This window comes from Styela clava, chromosome 11, assembly GCF_964204865.1.
Source record: "Styela clava chromosome 11, kaStyClav1.hap1.2, whole genome shotgun sequence".
Taxonomy (NCBI): Eukaryota; Metazoa; Chordata; class Ascidiacea; order Stolidobranchia; family Styelidae; genus Styela; species Styela clava.
Window position 1 is genome coordinate 16364674 of NC_135260.1, and position 21997 is coordinate 16386670.

Below are 21997 nucleotides of genomic sequence, written 5' to 3' on the forward strand. Positions count from 1 at the left end.
GTCGGATTGGTGGAACATTGCCGTCTTCTTTTGTAGTACAGTATCTAAAATGAAGAAGAAAATCATATTTGGAACAGCATGAGTGTAAAAATACCACTAGATACTAACTAATACCTTGAATACATAATGCATTTTATCTGGTGTACTCAATGAGCGTATATATGCTCATTGCATGTACTACAGTCCAGCAGTGTTTGCATACCAGTATAGACTATACCTACACTAAATTTTGATATATCACAGTCTGAAGTGCCCTATGACAGTATGAGTATGGGCTATAGGCCTAGACTATATTTTAAAACATCAACTGTCTGTCTACAACTTGATTTCTCACTTCTCAATCGTTTCCAATGCTACTTTCCTTTCCCCTCCGGCATAACTTACCGTATAATTGCTTCCCAGGTTCTTGTCGACTCTATGAATTTAGATTTAGACCAACCGACATTAGTACTGTAGTAAAATTGATTATTTTCTCCTCTTTCACACAACCGTGCATTACACTGTTACAGAAACAGCCATTAATTTCTATTTCCAAATATGCTGTGGCCTATATAGTAGTATAAGTCTGCTGAATAGTCAAGAAGATTCATTAAATTAATCATAAACATTTCATGCAAGCCAGAAAATATCGTTGTTTGTGACATATTATTCTAGGTCTAGCCTTTCTTGGAGTTACCGCACCGTACCTATTTAACAAAGTCTTATGAGCTAGTGCTCAACTAAAATTGCTATTTATGATAAGGATATACAAGTGTTTAATATCTTTCTTATACTTTTCAATACCTCCTTAGAATAACTGAACTACCGGTAATAATAACTGAAAAAAAAAAACTATGGAAAGGCTATTCAACGCAAAAGCGAGCAGTCGTAGTACACCTGATATTCATCCGACCACTGGGGATTCACCTACAGCTGACTTATTTGATTGTCACGTCATGCAGAAGTCTGCGTTCATTGGCCCATGATACCGGAAAAGCAGAGAAAATAGGACAGATGGTAACACATATTTATTGTAGTAAAAGCGTCTTTTTCGTAAAACGTGCAACTTTTGTACGTGGGAACAAGGCAATATTTGTTACTAAATTTCTAAGGAACATTTTAAAATCATTTTCAGGTAGTTACCTTATGTGCGCTACGAAACTGAAAGATAAATGGCCTCGGCTCGCGGCCTAATATAACCTCAATGATTTTTCCCGATTTTGCAGACGTTTTGGCTTCAACGAAAACTTGATATTGATTGACATGTTGCGCATGATTGTCCCATATCCGAATCCATGAGTCACTCATCCACTTTTGTTTGAGTCGGCTTTTCGGTATTTTCCGACGCATAACGGTGGCTTATAGACGGGATAACATTTGTTAAAGTCTGGAGATGGCAAATTTCTTTTCCATCGTGATTGCATTTATGACAATATTCTTTTTTGAAGAAGCTATAACTGACGAGATACTGGGTTGTGGTGGTTTCGTCAAATCCAAAGTGCAAATAGATTTCTCTAAAGTCGAGGTTAGTGGATTCAGTGATTTGAATAAATCTTGTGGTTTTTGAGTTTATATTCACATATAGCTGTATAGAATTAGCTTCATTGACAATATGGGTAAACTGGCGCATGTATATTTACATGTATTAAACCTTTATAAAGGTTTTGCCAGTTTCTCCGATTTTCCCAATCTTCTGTGTGTTCATTCTGTCATTGTTTGTGTTTTGTGTATGATTTTTTTTGCGGGAAAATCAAAATATTCTTATGATTTGCGCCTTACATCAGTACATTCGATTTTTTCATTCTTCGTGCTGCACTTTCCTACCTGTCGGTTTGTACCGGTATACCGGTATATACATTATAATTAAACATTTTTCAGTTTTAGTAGACTGCCGGCATGCTGCTATAGTCTACTAAGATATCCTGAAAATAAATTCATATACCTTTTTAATAATTAAGCAAATGTCTCTGAAATCAATTCTTTGACTCTTTTGTTGTAAATGATGTGATTTATTGACCTAAAATATCCAGATATTTGAAATCAATAACAAAAATTTTCAATATTTTATCCTTTAGATAAGGCTTCTGACACGAGAAGGAATACAGAAATATCAGACTGAATGTGCTCCGAATAATGGTTATTACATGGTGCCCTTTGTAGAAAAGGTTTGTGGAATTTAGTTTTTGTTACAATAATTTCCACTGCACAAGCTTATTACTAATGCTGTAAAACTTTACCAATCAGACTGAAATATTAAAGGGAATTTTTTTCATTCTGGAAATCAAGATGCTAAAATGTGATTATTATCTATTCGTTTCAACAATGTTAATTTAAATAAATTAGTTTTTAAATATTACAAGGATGTGTATAAAACTGTCATCATTCATTTTTAAAATTTTATTTTTTAGGGGGACTTCGTCTTGAAGGTTCATCCTCCAAATGGATGGAGTTTTGGTATGCATTCATTTTCATATTTTATGTTTTGTTCTATTCCATAATATCAAATGTGAAGGACAAAGTTCAATATTTTTCTGTGACCAATGTTCTGTTTTGTAGTCTACCACATAATATATGGAATGCATTCTGTTTCTGCTACAAAGAGGTTTTACTGTATTTTGATTTCATTACAAAAATTTAGGCACTGTACACAAATTCGGATTGCATAGCATTTCCAACTGAGCATGCGCAACTGAAACAATACATATTATTTCGCAACTGAAATTGTATTTTTGTTCCCTCAACGATAACATATTGAATATATTTTATGTGATGAAAGTTTTTTGATAGCAGTGTTGCAAATGTTAACTACAGGTGTTTATTTTGTGGAAAAATCTTCCTAAGACATTTTTTCTGTGTTGTTTTTATTCAACAAGGACATTTTTTATGCCCTTTTCAATTTTTATAATTGTATTATTCATTTATTTATTTATCATTTTTTTTTCAAATAGATCCAATGTCTATTGATTTACATGTTGATGGGGTAAATGATCCATGTTCACAAGGAAAAGACATAAATTTTGAATTTTTAGGATTCACTGTGACTGGTCAGGTATATACAATTAGTGTTCAAATTTAATTATTGAAATAATAAACAAAATCTTCCCTTAAATTAATTCTTGTGATTGGTGACTTTCTGATTAGGTAACTAGTCCGGGAGTGTCAAATAATGGCCCTCAGGATGTCAATCTAACCTTGCTGACCCAAAAAGAAAATAAGGTCATTGCTACAACAACATCATCCACAGGAGGAGCATTTCAGTTTTCATCAGTATTTCCAGGAATTTATAAAATCCAAGCTTCTCATCAAAGTTTCACATTTAAACAGGTTAGGAAATTGCCTTGTTATTATTATTTAGTTTAGTTTGTTTCTGAATATAAAGGGCGCTCCAGAAATATGTGTACCAATATGGAGGTGTTTGCATATTTTACATCAAGTTGTGTGAAGGGACTGAAATCTATGGGCAGGGGGTATATTCACTTGGCTAACACAGACTGTCCCGAACTCGTAATAGAACCAAAATAAGGATAATCTGAATAAAATTATGGCCAAACCATAACCTGGTACACATACTACAGAAGTACCAAAAAAAGTTAATGTAGAACTAAAATATTAAAAAAGTTAGAAGTATGATGTCAAGTAATATTTCTTCAGAATGAAATTCAAGTCACTGTAGCACAAGCAAATGTCCAGTGTGCCTCATCCATTGTGGTATCTGGTTATGACGTTCATGGAAAAGTATCTGCAGCTCAACTTCCTGTGAAAGATGTTCACATGTTGTTATTCTCAAACAAGCAACTTTCAGAAAAGGTTTGTTATGTGGAGGATTACGTCCCAGGGCAAAAACTGAAACTTTGTCCCATCATTTGGCAAAGCTATCTAATCTAAGATTTTTTCGGGGTTCAATTTTATTTTATATTTTGTCACAATCTTTATCATCCCTGCACAAATATTGTCATTTTGAATATTGCGATGTTCAGCTGCATCTGTGTCCCTTTTTCTAGTGATGCTGGTATCAGTGGTATGCAATCTTCTTGATCAGTAATTTAACAAAAGTGCATGTGCACATGCAATGTCTGCATATGTTTTTCATATGAATGGAAATTAGTCATCCATTGCTAATTCCTTATCTTTTTTAGAATATTTTTTCTCGTCTATTAACTTTTTATCAAAGTTAGCATTTTCGAACGATTACTGAATTTGCCCTCTTGCTGTTAACCTGTTGTACCTGCTTCTGAAAGGAATAATAAATTAAGTTTTAGACTTTCTCCCTAATTTAATTGATTTTGATGAGTTTTAGAATTGATTCATTTTTTGCTCCAGGTGAAGGGTTGTAGTTCGTCACCTCCAGTTGGATCTGATAATATCATAAAAGCCCGGAAATTAGTTTTTCTATGCAGTGCTACTTCTGATAACAAGGGATCATTTGTATTTCCTAATCTTCCACCACAAGATTATGTCGTAGTTCCATTCCACAAGGCAGAGCATATTGAGTAAGTAAGGATTATTATAAACAATTATCTTGTACTCAAAAAGCTGTGTTATTTATATATTTGTTTTCCTGGACTTGACGGAAATAACTTCAGTTAAAATATGTTGGTCATCATGATATTTTCATTTTTAAAATTCTCCATCTTGCAACTAAATTTGATGGAAATTAGATTTCGATATAAAAAATATTCAAAATTAATTTTCTTAAAAATGACGTTTCTGATCAATTTTACAACTATTTTAGATTTGACGTCGAACCTGAAGAGATGAAATTTACAGTCTCTATTGGAAGTGTGTTTCTTGATAAAACTTTTCAGGTCACTGGTTTTTCTGTCACTGGTCTAGTTCGTGATACAGTTGGTGGAAATCCTGTTGCCAGTAAGTAGATGTTTTGTGAGATACATATTATCAAAATGAATCTGTTTTTTTTTCGTATTAAATTGCTAAACTGCAATATAGATATCTTGAGTTCTCTGCTTTATATTTGTGTGCATCCCATAGTTCAAAATTAAGTCTGTTTAATTAAATTATTTTGCCTATGTCCAATTGAATTTCTTTGACTGACGATTGTCAAATTGTCACAGACAATGTATCAACAGTACTAGTAGATTATGTAAATGACTTTTTGTGTTTTATTTATGATATGTTAAGGTTATAAAACCACCAATTTGTGTCATCTCTGATATTCTAGTGACCAAATTATAAAATACTACTGAAATGCTTTTTATTCTTTTTGATGACTTTTTTTTTCAGATGCTCAAGTGTTAGTGAATGGCAAGCAACAAGCAGTTACAAATGAGAAAGGATTGTATAGGTTACAACATATGAATAGTGGAATTTATAAAATTACTTTGGAAAAAGAAGACATATTCTTTCCAGAGTCATCAGTGAGTGCAAAAAAACTTATAGTTTATCATTTTTGTATTCAAGTCTGATGGAGAGACAGTCCCCGAACTCTTAATAGAACTAAAATAAGGAAAATCTGAATAAAATTATGGCCTAACCCTAACCTGGTACACACACTACGGGAGTATCCAAACTTCTACATGGATGATGAAAAGAACAAAATTTTACTTGTTTAGGTTCGAGTGGGATCTGATACGCCACGTCTTCCGGATATTGTAGCGAATAAGTTCTCACTTTGTGGAAATGTGGAAATAAACGTAAAACCGACAAAACCATTTAAAATTGAGCAGTTATCTGTCAGTATATCAAACAAGAATGGGGAAAACAAAATAGTGGAAAAGTTGAATAAAGATGCTTCATTTTGTTTTAGAGTCTCTCCTGGTAAGATATCTGGCAAGATTTATTTTAATCATAAACTGAATTGTTGATCTAACTGGTTTAGTCTGGTTTGAATTGGAAATCTGAGATATGTAAAAAAAATTTGCAGCTTTGATATGTCTACCTTTTTGATAAAAAAATTGGCCTCAGACCTGTAGCTGTAATATTGAGTGATATTGAAATAATAGCAATTAATGAACATTACTAATCAAAAATGGTTATTTTTTCATCCTCAACACTCTTAAGTATAATTTTCAAAAGTAATAACTGAAATTAGTTTGGAGGGAAAAAGAATTAAATTTTGGTTTGATATAAATATTTTTAACATAAGACCTAATGATATGTTGTTATTTCAATAATTGATATTCCCATGTTATTACTTCAGGTGAATACAACGTTGTCCCTGTTGTACCGCAAGGAATTGCAACCTGGGGAATTGTTCTTTCACCCGATGTGCACAAGGTAATACCTAATATCGAGTCATGACTTCGACAAATGTATTCATTATGTTCTAGCAAAAATTTTACTTTTTTAGTCTTTGTATAAATTTAATATCAGCAAAGGCACAGCCCAGAATTTTCAAACGGAGCGAGGTTCTGAAATTTCTAATTTCCAAGTAAGACCCTAACAGAATTAAACACGTATCAGGTCTGGCCTGAGGCCGGAAAATGTGGGTTTTTAAGATTCTTGACTCTTGAGGGTCTGAAAAGCATTTCAAGCTTTGAAAAATTGTGTGATACAGAAAAGCTTTATTTTTACCTATTTTTTGTGTCCGCACTTTGTTGTAAAGCCATACAGTAGAAATTAAATAAATCACAAGGCTCTATTGAACTGGAAGAGTCTCTTATTTCTAGAGTTGAAAATGCATTGAATTGTTTTTTATTGGGAATCTTGTTTTTAATTAAATTACTTGTAAGTTTTGGGTTGGAAATTCAGGTACTTCCGTAGTGCCAGGTTAGGGTTAGACCATAATTTTATTCTGATTTTCTTTATTTTAATTCTATTACGTGTTCGGGGACTGTCTGTGTTAGTCAAGTGAATATACCCTCTCGCCCATAGGTTTCAGTCCCTTTGCGCAACTTGATGTAAAGTGGGCGAACAAAATTAGTTACCTCCATATTGGTACATACACTTCTGGAGCACCGAAAATTGTAAGAAAAGAGTAGATTGAAATGTGTAAATAGTGTAATTCATAATTTTACAAATTCATTACATTATACAATTTATTTCTCCAGGTCACTGTTAAAAACAAACCAATCAAAAACATCAAATTCAATCAACTAGTTGCTAATCTCAAAGTCATGCTTCATTGCATTGGAAGTTGCCATGGTGTCAGTGTTGAAATGGTCATGGATGGAGATACACAAAAATCATCTCAGAGAGTATCAAGCAAGACAAAAGAAAATACTGCTAACCTTGTTTTCAAGTATCTACATTATCCGAACTCATTATTCGCTAATCTCTATTAAATCTAATTTAAAAATTTTTATGATTTATAAGTCTTAGTCAAGTTTTTTTTTTACATCCAATAAAAAATAACATAACTTGTGTGGTATTCCCCGAATGACCAGTTAAACAATGCTGAAATGCTGAACTGTGCAAATTAGTGGGGATAGCCTAGTTGCTAACACTGTTTGTTATTCAATTGGATCCAGAGGAAAATGTATTTTTCCTATTTTAGGGATGTCTTACCCAACCAGTATTCATTGAAAGCTATCCATGAGGATTGGTGTTGGGAAACGAATCAAACAACAATATTTGTATCTGGTGATAAGAAAGAAGAAAATGTCGCCGAATTCAAACAATTTGGTTTCAGATTGACTTGTTCAATATCCCACGATCTTGACATGGTGAGATTTAGAGTGGTGGTTCTCAAACTATTTAGAGCAGTGTCCCCTTTTTAGAAATTTTCAAGTCTCGCGCCCGACTCAAAAATTGCTAGCTAACAATAAGCTACAAATAACGGATAGTTAGACAACAGTATGTTTTATTCAAAAGCACGTAGAAAACATGTGGATGGAACCCCTCAAAAAAATGTCTACACCCCCTTGTGGGGGGCGCCTTCCGCTTGAGAATCAGTGATTTAAAGACTGTCATATTCAAATATTTTCTTTGATATTCTGAAATGCTCTTATGCAAAGATATTTAATTGGGCGAAAAGTCTTGTGCAATGATCTTATCAGCCCTGTTATCTTGTTTTCTTATCTTTTTTTAACATTTTTGTGCGTACAATTTATTTTTTAATTGATTTTGTTGTAAGACTGTGTGCTATAAGTTCACACGTAGGGTTAAATATATGCAAGAGGATTGACTCCTCACCACCCTAGTATGGTTCACGTAACTGCCGGTCTGGTACAGCTTCCTCCACCATCCAATTCCATGCATCTGGAAACAAATAACTAACTAAACCAATATCCCACACTGACTGGTAACCGGACGAGAGGCCGTGGTTCGTTACAATGATTAAGCCGTCTTATCAGCTTTCTTCTCCCCCTGGATAAATATGTCAATCTTATCATTATTATTTTGCATTGTTAATTGTAACTATTTGATCATTTTTCGTATGGTACTTCAGGCTATTCATCATGATGGAATTCTAGTTGATACATTTGCACTCAAGAAAGGCAGAAATCAATTATGTCTTGCCAAACCTGGAAAATATAAGTTGGAAGCAAGATCGTGTCATAAGTTTGAGCAACAAAGCGTTATCTACGAAACTGGCCATCCACAGCCTGTTGTCATGCAGGCAGTCAATCATGAAATGAAGTTGCGAGTGGAATCAACTCACGCAGACAAACTTTTAAAATTCGTAATAAAATCAAATGCGGAGTCGCAAGGTATGTTGACTTCATGGTGTCTGATGTTTTTTTAGTAAATTCAGCTGAAAATTAGTAATCTAAGCTTGTTTTTCAGATACTATTTTGAAGCCTTCAGTGATGAAAGAGAAGAATTCTGAGGTTTGATTTTTACAATTGCAAGTGGTGATAGTCATGACAAGATTTATGTAAAGTTGATAACATTATACATACCTGTGAACTGAATGTTAATGGCCTGAATAAGGGATGTCTGTATCCGAATACTAAACTATTCTAGAATAGCACCGAAAAAACATTTTGGATATTGTTCAAATTAAATTAACAGAACCAAAACAATACTGAAGCAGTTTGGAATAACTTTATTCCTAACATAGGTAGTGTAAGAAACATGTGACATATGACAGTGTCTGTCACACTGAACTGATGCGAATTGCAGAAATAATATGAAACATTCTCCAAAAAAGTTTTTTTTCTGAATTAAATAAAACAAACTGTTGCTAGTACAAGCATGTAATAACAAAAATGTTGGATCCAATCAAGATACTTTCAAAATTATTAAAACAAGTCATGAAACGTAAACTTTTCTGAAATTGTACATTTCAAGCAGTGTTTTTTTTTTATAACAAATCATGTTTGCAGTGTAGAAAATTCAACGTTTCTACATGCTTTCCAGTTCAAAAAAATAGGGAATTAAGATGACACATGTTGCAACTGGCAAGCATTGCTTTACATTTAAATTACTTGGATAAGCTGATACTTTTTGAACAAAATGAAACTCACAAATTGCCCTGCGAATAAGCAAGATTTGCGTTGGAATATACAGCTATATGTTTATTTTGTTGACATTCCATGACAGCAAAATAATCTCTACAATAACTATAGTTTCCATTTTTGTCTTTTTTTAACATCAGATTACTATTAAAATGTATCACTTTATTAAGTTATAGTAATGTTCATATTTTTCAGTCTTACATTTACTCATCACAATATCTAGCAAAGGATAATGAGCAACTAGTTATCACTCCAACTTCTGAAACATTGCTCTTTGACCCCAAATCAGTGAATGTCGTTGTTAAAGCAGGTTTGTCAAGAAAGTTACTTTTGTCTAGAAATCTTTGCAAAAATTAAAAAAAGCGTTTTTGTACTTGGGACTACCGGTAAATGTCAATTTATAGTGGACTTGAGGGAATTTAGGCAAATTCTTGTGCAAGTGTGACGTAAAAAGTTACATTTCATGAAGAATATTTACAGTGTTAAAAGAGCAAAAGTGAAAACAATAAGCCTACTGCCAAAACTGATGTTAATCACAATCTCAACAAGTTCCTTGGCTATTTTCAGCTAAAACATCAAAATTTGGTTTTCAGTTTGGTTACGGGCCAGATTGAATTACCCAACGGGATGGATTTGGCCCACGGGCCGTAGTTTGGCCAATGTCAGCTCTATATCATGATCTGAACATCACAATAAAAATTTGTTAATTGTACATTGAACAATGAATGAAAATGTCAAGAACAGTGCTATTTGCAGGACCTATCTGAATTGCGGCCCTCGAAAGTGATCTTTTTTTTTTCAAATCTTATGAAACTTTATTCTTAGAGGATTGCGACAAGGATATGGCGGTTTTCAAGGCTTTCAAGGGATTGTTCATTGAAGGCACCATAACACCTAGTATAGAAGATGTGGATATCACTGTCACTGCTCAAGATGAAACACAGAAAACCAGTCTAATTAAAACAGACAAAAATGGAAAATATCGGTATTGTAGATATTCTGCTGTCTAAACAAATTAATCGATCATCAATGTCGCCATAAATATTTAATGTATGTCAGAGAATTAAGTTGCTAATTGCAATTTGCACGGCTTCCTCCTTCATCAAGTAAGTCCGTGCTTCAGAAACAAATATCTGGATAACTAAACCCATACCCGACATGGACTGGTAACCGGACAAGAGGCCTAAATCCTAGCCTATCACTTCTTTACCTCATTGGTTGCGCATGATAAGGAGTACTCTATAAGGCAGATGAATTCTTATACGCATTATAGCATAATACATGATATTTTTCTTGTCAACGACTAAAATTAGTTATAAATTTATGTTCCTCATGTCTTAACCTATATGAGGCTGAGTATGTACATTTAAATTCTCAACCCATGTTATTGTTTGAGGTGTTCGTATGGTATGATTCACATTTTATAGTATAGTCCATCTAACCTTAAGTCATAAAACTTTTGAGTTGTCTGAGCCACATTACAAAGTAACTGATTTTTATGTCCGTGTTTTATTCACAGGGTTGGCCCACTGAATCCAAGGGTTAAATATTCAATATCTGCAGTGAAGGAAGAATATGTATTTATACAAGATACGAACAAACAGGAGAATTTTGAAGCTAAAAAATTATCCAAAATTGACTTCAAGGTTTATTCCATTCTTATAGAACATTAAGATTCAAAAACACTTATTTTGAAATTCTTCTAAGGTCATGAGTATATCGTCATCGGAGTACTGATAAAGAATAAATTACAAACATTATTTTTTGAATTTTTGAAACAAAAATAGCAAACTTTCAATTTATTATCAGGTTAAAATGAAAGATGGAGAACAACAACCACTGTCCGGAGTTTTGATAACAATAAGTGGGGGATCTTACCGAAGTAACAATTTAACTGACGAGGAAGGAAATTTATCATTAAAGAAACTTGTAAGTGTCAAATTTTTCCAATTAAAATTCTGTATTTTTCCATTTTTCAATCCAGTTCTTATGTTTGAAAATATTAGCATCAAGAAATCCTATTTATAAATGATTTTAATATTTTAGGAGCCTGGTCAATATTACTTCAAAGCAGTCATGAAAGAATATGAATTTCAACCATCATCACAGGTTTGTCTTCCTTACATGTTGATTCATCATCATAAAGATTTTCACCATTGTTGGCTATTTTTTTATTTTACCAATTTTATATGACTATTTGTATTATAGACTCGAAGTAGGAAAATAGTTTTATGAATCGTTATTTATTTATCGTGATTAGTCTTCTCTTTATGTGAATCTCAAATAGGCTCAAAGTAACTCTAGTACTATATACTGATTTGAATTTTTATTTTGTAATTACCAATATCAGGTTATTGATCTCAAGCAAGGTGACCAACTTACGATTGAAGTAAAGGGAAAAAGAGTAGCCTTCAGGTAAGAATTATGTCATGGTAGGAAATGGTGGGATAATTCCTCAGTGGCAGTCGGTGACACAAGAACAGCTTGAATTTAGAGAAATCGTAAGACTGCAATTCTGCTAAACAGGAATTAAAACGGAATATAATTGGGCAGTCTCCGCAGATTGTTTTGGTATTTCTAGAGTAGTTGACCTAATGATTTTCTTTGGTGGTGAGTTGACGCAACCGTGAGTTACGTTGAACACAATTAAGTTAATATAGCAATAGCAACACATTTCAAATGTTTGTAAAATCATTCTTCGCTAGAGAATATCATTCTTCGCCGAGTTAGGAGACTCTTTTAAAGGTGGCATAATCGCTGTGGCTATTCCGAAGGTTGCATGCACAGGGGATTCTGATTTTGAAACCCTCTCCGCTCTGCTGCTCCCCTGATTATATTAACTTATTTTGTTATGCTCTTATATCACGGGCAAAGTTTTTTATATAAAATATTATATTTTTCACATATTATGAGTGAAACATGAGTTCTTTTTATTATCCTCCAGTTGTTTTGGAATGGTTACATCACTGAATGGACAACCTGAAAGTGACGTCACAGTTCAAGCGTTTTCTATCAGTGAGAATGTTGATCATGCGGAAGAAGCAAATTCTGATGAACAAGGACACTTTCGCATCAAGGGTATTTTTATATTTCATAGCCAATTTGTGATACCAGGTTTATTATCCAAATTCAGGTCCTGTCTGATTTTCAGTCTAATCGCCAGTACTCTGGTACCAGGTTAGGGTTAGGCCATAATTTTATTCTGATTTTACTTATTTTAGTTCTATTTCGAGATTAGGTACTGTGTTAGCCAAGTAAATAGGTTGCAGTCCCTTCACACAACTTAATGTAAAGTAGGCGAACAAAATGAGTTACCTCCATATTGGTACACACACTTTTGGAGCGACTAATCGTCATCCTATTTTTTATTAATTTTAAATCTATCATATTTTACAGGTCTTTTACCAGGAACAAAGTATGAAGTTAAAGTGAAAAAATCTGAGTTGTTTGATCGAATGTCGCCGTCACAAGTCTCGATCAATATAAAAGATGGAGATGTAAAGGATGTTCGATTCATAGCGTTTCGTACTTCTTCTCAATTTGAACTCAGTGGAAATGTGGTTACAAATAACGAGTTTCTAAGATATTTAAAGGTATGCATGTGTGGTCAAATTATACTTAAAAATTTCTGAAGAATTTAGTTTAAATCAAATGCAAACGTAGTTCATGTTGTTGAATATGATGTGGAATAGCTTTGTTTCTGAAATCTTGATTATCGACAGTTCTAAATCAGGGGTTTGCAACATGCGGAAAGAAAAAATTGTTCGGCTTGCGTTGAAGTACCAATGTTGTAAACCTGAGTCTAATTCATTATCTACGCATATGACGTTTGAAATGCCATAACAGCTAGCTTGTATTGAGCGAACAGCGCATGTCATAAATGTTTGTGGCTGCAACTACTAGAAAGCCTATTTTGAATAAAGGTACGGCCCGCGGCTTCACCTAGTTATTTGCATCTGGCCCTCCTGTAATAAAGGTTGCACCCCACTGTCCTAAATGAGGAATTTTCATATGGGCTGGCGGTTAAAGTATTAGACTTAAGTGTGTTGGAATCACAGATTACACATCTCTTGAACAAATTGGGTAAATGATGCAAAACTGAGAAATTTCCACCCCATCCAAATAGTGATAGCCCCTCAACTATTGTTAGATATCAGTGGCTGCTTGTTTAGGGCCTTGTTTGTGGCAAAAGGTGAGCATTGTATAAAGAGACTTTTCATTTTTTTTATGAATAACAGGTTGTCCTCTACCAGTCATCAGATCTCTCAACTCCAGTTCACAGTGCAAGTTTGTCGTCTTCACCCTTTTTTCACCTTCCATCTCTTCTTCAAGATGATAAAGAATATCATATCAGACTTGAAACGAATTTAGACAAATCCAGATATACGTACACAGAACCAGCTGCTGGCTTTTTCGCCACTGGAACTTATAAGCACATTACTTTCCAGTTTCACCCCGAAGTAAGTAGTTTGTGAGATTGTATTTATATATCTTATTCATTATTTGTTTGTTGAAATATTTTTAATGGTTGTGTGTGCCTTTGGCAGTGATTATATACTTCACAGGTGTCTATATTTAAAAATTAGATTATTTGAAGCTAAAATGACTGTTCCGTTTCCATTTGTTCGATATTTACATTTGTAATATTTTTTTCAAAGATGAAAGCAGTTGAACCAGATACACCTCAAGCATCATACATCACACTCCCACTCACTCTAATCTTCATATTACTAGCTTATAATCATACAAAGGTATGTAGTTTGTTATAATTTGAGTTTGTCATAGTAATCATTGGTATTTTTTGAACAAAAACCAATTGTACTGTGTAGTCGTTTGCTTTTGGGCATATATTTTGTAATATCTCATTCTGTGACCCCGATACACTGTAATTTCCCTATATGGGTCAACAATGTCTGAACAGTGAACACAGACTAATTTTGAGGTGCGATACTGCACATTGACTCCTATCTCAAATAATTGTATTTGAATATCGAGGAAGTGGCATATATACAGGCACAAATAATGATCAGTCATATACATACAAAACATTTTTCTAAGTTACAAATAGTTTTATCACCAATAGTAAAATCTCTGGCGCTCCAGTAGTATATGTACCAAAATGGCGCACAACCTGCTAACCCTAACCTGGAACAATACTATGTTCTGATATCTGGCGCTCCCGTAGTATTAGTAACAAGATGGCGCAGAACCTGCTAACCCTTACCTGGAACAATACTATGTTCTGGTTGTGCGCCATCTTGGTACGAATACTACGGGAGCACCAAATTTCTACCACTCCCTAAATTATAGGGTCCTCCCCCTCGGCAAAAAAATAGTATCTTTCTATTAGATTGTATTCAATCCTAAGCATATAACTTAATACTAATGTATATTATAGTCCCAAGGAATTTTGAAAATAGCATTAATTAAATTTGCTGTGAAATCATTATTTGTTCATAAATTAGGTTCTACCCTGGCTTCAACAATTGTCAGATCGTGTTTATTCTACTTATTTCAATGGTCGAAGGGATGGAAGCGAATCTACACAAACGAAACAAACCGGTCGTAAAGCGAGAAAAGACAAGTAATAAATCCAACATGGAAATATGAAAATTTATTGATTGCGTTTTCGAGTGATTCAAATGAATTTGGAGCTTCCACAGTATAGATCTTGCAAAATTGAACTGTTGAAAACATCTGCCGATATCTAAAATAGTTAGAGTAAATAATTTTGTTCATAAATTTTTATCTTCACATAGTATTTTATGCAGAAAACACCATGACATTTAATATGGACTTAGTTGCAAAATAACAGTTAATCTAACTCCAGATGTCAATAATGGTCAAACATATATTTTGACATGAGCAATGATAATAAGCAAATTCACTAATTTTTCAGCTTTTTTCGATATGACGTTGACTTTGACACATTGTCTTTCATCCTCTGTCCAATTATTTATCTGCTGTATTTTCTCCTGTTTATAGAATTTGGAGTTGAATATTGGAAATGATTATTTTGCATTTTTTCTCCAGTGCGTTCATGTATGTAATTCATTTTATTTAAGTGCAGTGTGGGTGCAGTGCAAGAAACTACTACTCTTCAGCTTAAATTTAGATTGCTGTTTTTGACTATATCGTACATAATACTGTTAGGTATTCAATTTGTGCCGATATCCTTGTCTGCCCATTGAAGTATCTTGGAATTAATTGCCCTTTGTTTTCTATTTAACAAAAAAACGGATTGAAAATAATTGTCCTTTTTTTGGTTTTAAGGTACCTTAAAGCTTAATGGCTTTCTAATTTATATTGTTGAATGTTTCAATTTTTGTATTTTGTGTCGTATACTGGTATGATGTGTAGTGAAAATAAATTTCTATGCACACATATACTGTCTTGAGTTTTGTTGATGAATCCGCGAACTAAGTCCCTCTGGAGAGATTATAAAATGGCGACGGTAAAACTTTCTCTTGCTTCTTCAGTGAAATTCAGTAACTCCACTACAATTTTCAATTTTACACTTCTGTGTTAAAATATATGTGCGTCGGCTCTGTGGTGAATTAACCAGAGATGTAGGTCATCGTTGGCTGATGGAATCTTTCGAGTCCCCGATGACCTAAACGTCCTAAAGGAAGCGCCAATGTAGTTAATATTTGGATATAAACAGTACATTTGTCACGGCAAAATTCAATCACGTCGCCAAATTATCTGACAACTCCAATACTCAACATTGTTTTGATTAGTAAAGTGATTTCCGTAATTCTAATGTAAAATTATCTCGATTTACACTATCTGTACTTATAGAGCAGAGTGGCAAGAAATATGAAAAATATTTTTGTTCACCTATATTTCTATTACAGTAGCATGTGCATCCTACGATACGCTAACATTTACACGTTGGGATATTCATTCAAAAAAGTTGTGTACTTTCAAATATATTGTAAGACGGTTATACAATAGCGAATAATTTTATGATCCAAGGACAGCGTAAGTTATTAAAAATTAACATCCATATTTTTATTATGCGTAGTAGCTAGGGTTACCATATTTTTGTGACAAATCGGGACGCCTCGAAAGACAACGACCCCTTAGCTGTGGTTTTATAACTTCACAATTTCCGATTTTACTACATAGGCCTACATTCCTACATTTAAAGCTGTCTCGGCTGTCTTTATTGACCATATTGTTATCGAAATTTCATGCGCATATTCTCTGTCCAAACATCGGGTTCAGTTCGAAAAATAGGAAGGAATTGACGTTAACGATACCGGCACAAATAATTCGAATTTATACTAATTAGTATGGGTTTTACATGCGATACGTCTACCATCAATGGGAATCAGTGGGAAACGAACGCATTCACCTTCAGTAAGTAGACTAGCGCTGCTCTACAAAGAAACAACAGTAACGAGAACATGTTTGTGTATTATGCTAGAAAAGCGGGACTTTTGGCTGACTTATCGGGACGGCGGGACAAAACGCTGAAAAGCGGGACTGTCCCGCATAAAGCGGGACGTATGGTAAGCCTAGTAGTAGCACAAATAGGATGATTTGCAAGGATGTCAAGTGCATCTGGTACCAAAATAAAATACGCAGTCACGTCATCAAATTTTACCTAACCATACATATATCATTTATAAATCATTCCTAACCCAAGTGGATAATTACTAATTTTTCATTTAAAAACGTGGCGGGGGTGTTTTTCTCAAATCTCACATTTTTGCATTAGTGGTGGGGACTTTGTACAAAAGATCCAATTGAAAATGTGGATTATATTTGTGTGTATACAAATACGCTACTTGCAACGACTTCTTTTTCAACTCCACAATAATGGCCAGTCACGCGAACGTGACCAAAACTGCATTTCTTCTTCGAAGGAATTTCAGTTTAAGATAACTGAGAAACGATCAAAATTAGCTGCCAGTCATTTTGTATGGAAGTTAATTTAATGTTTCGAAACAAAATTGTGCCTTTGACGAAGTATATATACCAATTTCAAGATAATCATCGAAAATTTACAAAGTCACTATTTACGGTAATTGCTAGGTATTTGCAATCGCGAAAACGTATCGTATCCAAAATTGTGTTTTTCGATAATGGCATATATGAATTTCGGAACTGTTGACTTCAATACTTATAACTTATATAATACACGTGCACAAGAAGTGATAAAAATATCTTCTAAATTCTTCTGTTGATCACTTTACGAAACAAAGACACTTGATCAATTTTATCGAAAGCTTTTGCCGCATCCAAAAAGCTGTGATGACTTAAACGTAGTAGTATATATTTACGCTTAAACCAGGGGTGTGCAAACTGCGGGTCAAATGCAGCACTCAAGGAAGTAATGTGCGGCCGGCAGAAAAGTTGAATGATGTGCTCGCGAAACGAGTTTTTAGGTCAGTTAAACCAATGACATTAAACAACATGATAGGCAACTCTGACGTCACTCCATAAGACTACAGGCGAAACATTGTATTTCATGATACGCTCCAATGCACATATTTCTCGTCGCCTTTCGCGTCCGTTTTCCGCTCGCTTTTGCTACTCGGCGTCTTTTTTACGTGTAGTACCTGCTTTTTGCGCCTGTAACGAAACAAAATAATCTCTATATCTAAGAAGTTTTGCTTACTTGGAAAGCTGGAATAACAGGCAAGCTGTAAAGAGCAATTCTGGACATCATAGACGTTTTTTTTATCAGAGAAGATTACAAACGCGATAGCGGAAAGATTTGTGTGGAACATTTTGCAGATAATGACAAAGTTCAAAGTTAGTAATTTTAATGTTTGCGCTTAATCATTGAAATTTCATTTAAAGAGGGTGTCATACAAAACTGTGCTGCGATACAATTCCATAACACAAAGTTTGCACCTATCGAACTTGCTTTTGTAGGTGAATTTATTAGACATATTACATATTCAGTTAATCGTAGGTAACATTGCTGGTACATAATGCATCATAGAGGTTTGTTTAAATTTAGGAATTTAGCTCATAGCCCACTAATTAATATTATCTTCTATGCAGGAGGTTGCAGGGCTGAATTCAACTTGCAGCCTTACCGATCTCCTGACGATGCTCATTTAGTTTGGCTCGAGCAAGTCTCCTTGAAATGCTTGTGTGGATGGAAACTACCTATATTTTTTGCCTTCCTCCGATTTTAGACAAATTTATTCTGAGGGATTTCGCATATAATTCTCACTGATTGTTGGCTGTTTATAATTCCTATTGATTGTGAAGTCTGATTATAACAATGAGTTGAAAATTTTTTTACCTAATTTACTGGCACCTTTTTCTTGTCAATACTCCAAGCTGAGGTAATAAACATGACAATACATTTATGTCATCTGGAAGCAATATATGCACACTAATTAATAGTTTGGCACATTGAGATAATACATCATGACAGAAAATACAAGTTAAAGATATGTATGACCATCACATGGTAATTAAAATTAAAAAAAATTAATAGGGGCTGTGGAGTATGGAAAGTTCAAGACAAAGAAAAAGACAAATGTTCATAGCTCATGAACTCTCAATTTTGCCTCCATTGCTTTGTGAAGGCCAATATATTTCGAGTGGCTGAATTGGTTTACCTTTATGATAGCAACGATTTTGTATTTAATATAGCGAGATTATTTCAATTTAATTGAAGTGATATAATCTCCCAAAGCAATGCTTGAATCGTCTAGAATAGATCAGTGGTGTCAAACTCATGGGTTTTCGAGAGCCGCATTGCATTTTGAAAATTGTAAAAAGAGCCGCAAACAGTTTTTGATAATGTATACTTAAAAGATATTTTAAGATAGTTTTAGTTTGTGACATATATTGTGATGCAACTAAACAGTTGGATTAAGTTTTATTATTTTCTTCAATTTCAAATGCAATTACATATTAATATTTGCATTCCACTATTATTGCAACATTTGCAAGTTACAGTATTTATTATAAAAAATCGTAAAATTCTATGTACAACCATCAAAATCATTTTTGAACAAGCTTTGAATAAGGAAAGAATAATACATACACTAAAAATAACTTAATCTAAATATATGAACCTAAAATTAACAAAAATACTACAGTATAAACTCAATGTTTTAATAATTACATTTGTCCTGGCGTTTGGCATCTTTTTTGTGTCACCAGCATACTAAGGCCAGTCTGAAATGATTTTATAGTACCAACTCTAACTAACGAGGCCACATGATCATGGGTTTATCTGGATCTTTACGAATGTTTAATTAATTCCAGTAATGCAAAAAAGTTACTTTTATCATTTCATGTATAGATCAGTAAAAAAACAAATGACAGATTTTTTCGACAAGACATTTCGCACTACATTGCGTGGCATAGGATTGCTTGAATTATTATTGATATTGATTTTTAGTAACTAAGTCGTTGTATAATTATATTAATATACAAACACATGGAAATTTTCTGTTCGAAGTTGGTCTTCGAATTTGTCATATTGACTGCTGAGCTTATTGTGTTTTTTGATTGTATTGATGGAAATATGACAAATTAAACAATGTGCTTCAGAATTTTGTGAAGAGCAGAAATGTTACAACTCCCATTTTCTTCGAAAATGCCACCTTCTTCATGTACTTTGCGTTTAATTTAATTACTCAAGTGTTTTATTCAAGTATTCTTTTGCTAGCTTGATGTGTATTCTTAATAGGGTCAAAATGTGGACAAAAAAAATCAATATTCCGAAACTACTTTCAGTAAATTGTTTTCTGTGTGAATAATCAATTTCACTTTAGAAGGTTTGAAAAATCTATTACATTTAGATAAAAAAAAAAACTTCCAAAATACTATTACAATTATTGTTAATCGAGGGCCGCACTGGAAGTTCTCTGGGGCCGTGAGTTTGAGATCCCTGGTCTAGATTGAAGTTGTTCAAAAAATATATGATAGTATTTTATCATGAATGATGATTATACCCCTTCCGGAATTTCTTCTATAGTACTACCAAAAGTTGATGAACCAAATATAACACAGGTGCAGTGAGGTACCCGTAATCCTCATTTCCAAAGCTGTTTTAAGTATGTCTGGCGTGTTTTGTGCCTTTTTACAAATAAGACCGCTCAAGCAATCTTACGCTTTGGAATTTTTAGTTATTTTCCTCAAGCCCTGCAGGATGTGGGGGCCATACACAACTCTACCGGAGGGTCAAATGTCTTTGCATGCCTCCATAGGTTGTTTTTCTATTGCAAATTTCTATTTTCAATTGCATTATATTTCTTGGAATCACACTGTCACTGATATGTCGCCAGACTTCTGATATCTCCCCGTCTGCTATAGTTGTCCTGTGAATAAATAATAGGAAATTGAGATTAGACGAATAGTTGAAAGTTTTGCTTTATGTCGGCTTAATTTCTTGATTGATATACTTACCATTTCTGCTATTGCCTCTTGTGCTGCAAGAGTCTCACAATGCTTAAACAGGTTTGTCCACAACTTTCACATCTGAAGAAAGAGAGGAGATTTATTAATTTTCGTTAAGAATAAATAAAGCAGTCTATATGATTCAGAATGGAAAAGCTAATAAATCCAATATCTCATGTTTAATTTAAAAAATATTTTACTGAATTTGGTATATAAACCAACTAATAAAAGGGTTTAGTCAGAAAATTACAAGCATTCGTGGCTCCAAATACTTGAGAAATCAGACTATACAATATAGACCGGTATGAGTGAAATGTTAGGTGAACTTGTTAACACTTTGATTCAATACGCAAATAAAAGTGAATGCGTAATAGTATGTTACAATGAGCAGCAATCAACAATGAGTATATATCCTCACTGATTAAAAAAATCTAACTGGAGGTGCATGAACTATTTGAAACCATAACGGGTAAGTAAATATGTAATTTCGGCAAATGGGCAACTACGTACCGTACTGAATTAATAACTTCGTAGTATTTGACAAAGGCTGGCTTTCCCACATGTACTCAACAGTGCGATGCCCGGGTGTGATATACAACAATAGTATTCACCTTACCTTTTACCAATTTCTTTTTACCCCAACTTTCAAAAATATCATTAAAATCGACAACAACTGTCAAAGCAGGCACGAACACCATTCGTGCTACGCCTTGAAAGCAGCACACATCCGCTCGTTTTCGTCTCGTCAAGTATGTGCATTGGAGCGTGATATCGAATACGATCTTCGGACAAAAATGCCGGAGTTGCGCATCATGTTGTTTAATGTCATTGGTTAAACTGGTACCCGCGAGCAATTCCAACCCATTCGCGTCGCAGAGCCTCTACCGGTATCTAAAAACCCTTGCGTTTTTACTGACCATATCTGCAAGGACCCCTAATATACCGTATTCACAATAACAAAAAGGGAAAAACTATAATGTACCTGAGCCCAAAAAGGCTATCTTAATAAATAAAAAGAAGGCCCGCGGCTTCACCCAATTACTCGAATCTAGCCCTCTTGTAATAAAGGGTGCACACGCCTGACTTAAACCGTAAATATATACTACTACGCTTAAACCAGAGCCATTAGAGCCAGAGCCATGCTTAAACTATGGTCTTTGCTTAAACTGGATGACAAGGACCATTCTGGCGAATAGCGGTCTCGCATTTTTTCGCGCAAACGGTACCAACTAATTTTTTGTCATAGTCACAAATCACAAGTTCTCTCGCACTGTCGT

At 34.0% G+C, this 21997-nt stretch overlaps 1 protein-coding gene across 1 annotated transcript; it reads left to right on the top strand.

Moving 5' to 3' along the window:
- Positions 1-1178: 1178 nt before the first annotated feature.
- LOC120347458 (BOS complex subunit NOMO1-like) lies at positions 1179-15724 on the top strand. The gene is made up of 26 exons (XM_039417454.2): positions 1179-1504; positions 2055-2144; positions 2388-2433; positions 2928-3028; positions 3121-3303; positions 3631-3786; positions 4300-4469; positions 4712-4845; positions 5221-5354; positions 5550-5754; positions 6137-6213; positions 6987-7177; positions 7433-7601; positions 8327-8588; positions 8665-8708; positions 9534-9648; positions 10164-10323; positions 10858-10984; positions 11148-11267; positions 11385-11447; positions 11689-11753; positions 12283-12416; positions 12735-12931; positions 13577-13798; positions 13997-14089; positions 14804-15724. Exons 1-26 carry the CDS (start codon positions 1373-1375, stop codon positions 14924-14926), a joined length of 3513 nt encoding a protein of 1170 aa, XP_039273388.2. The 5' UTR covers positions 1179-1372; the 3' UTR covers positions 14927-15724.
- The last annotated feature ends 6273 nt before the right edge of the window (positions 15725-21997 follow it).

What these genes read in the sequence shown, in the direction of transcription:
- LOC120347458 (XM_039417454.2), top strand. Translation starts at nt 1,373, where the DNA reads ATGGCAAATTTCTTTTCCATCGTGATTGCATTTATGACAATATTCTTT. An exon ending in TATCCCACGATCTTGACATG is followed by an intron (nt 7,602 to 8,326) that starts GTGAGATTTAGA and finishes ATGGTACTTCAG; the next exon opens with GCTATTCATCATGATGGAAT. An exon ending in TATCCAAAATTGACTTCAAG is followed by an intron (nt 10,985 to 11,147) that starts GTTTATTCCATT and finishes ATTTATTATCAG; the next exon opens with GTTAAAATGAAAGATGGAGA.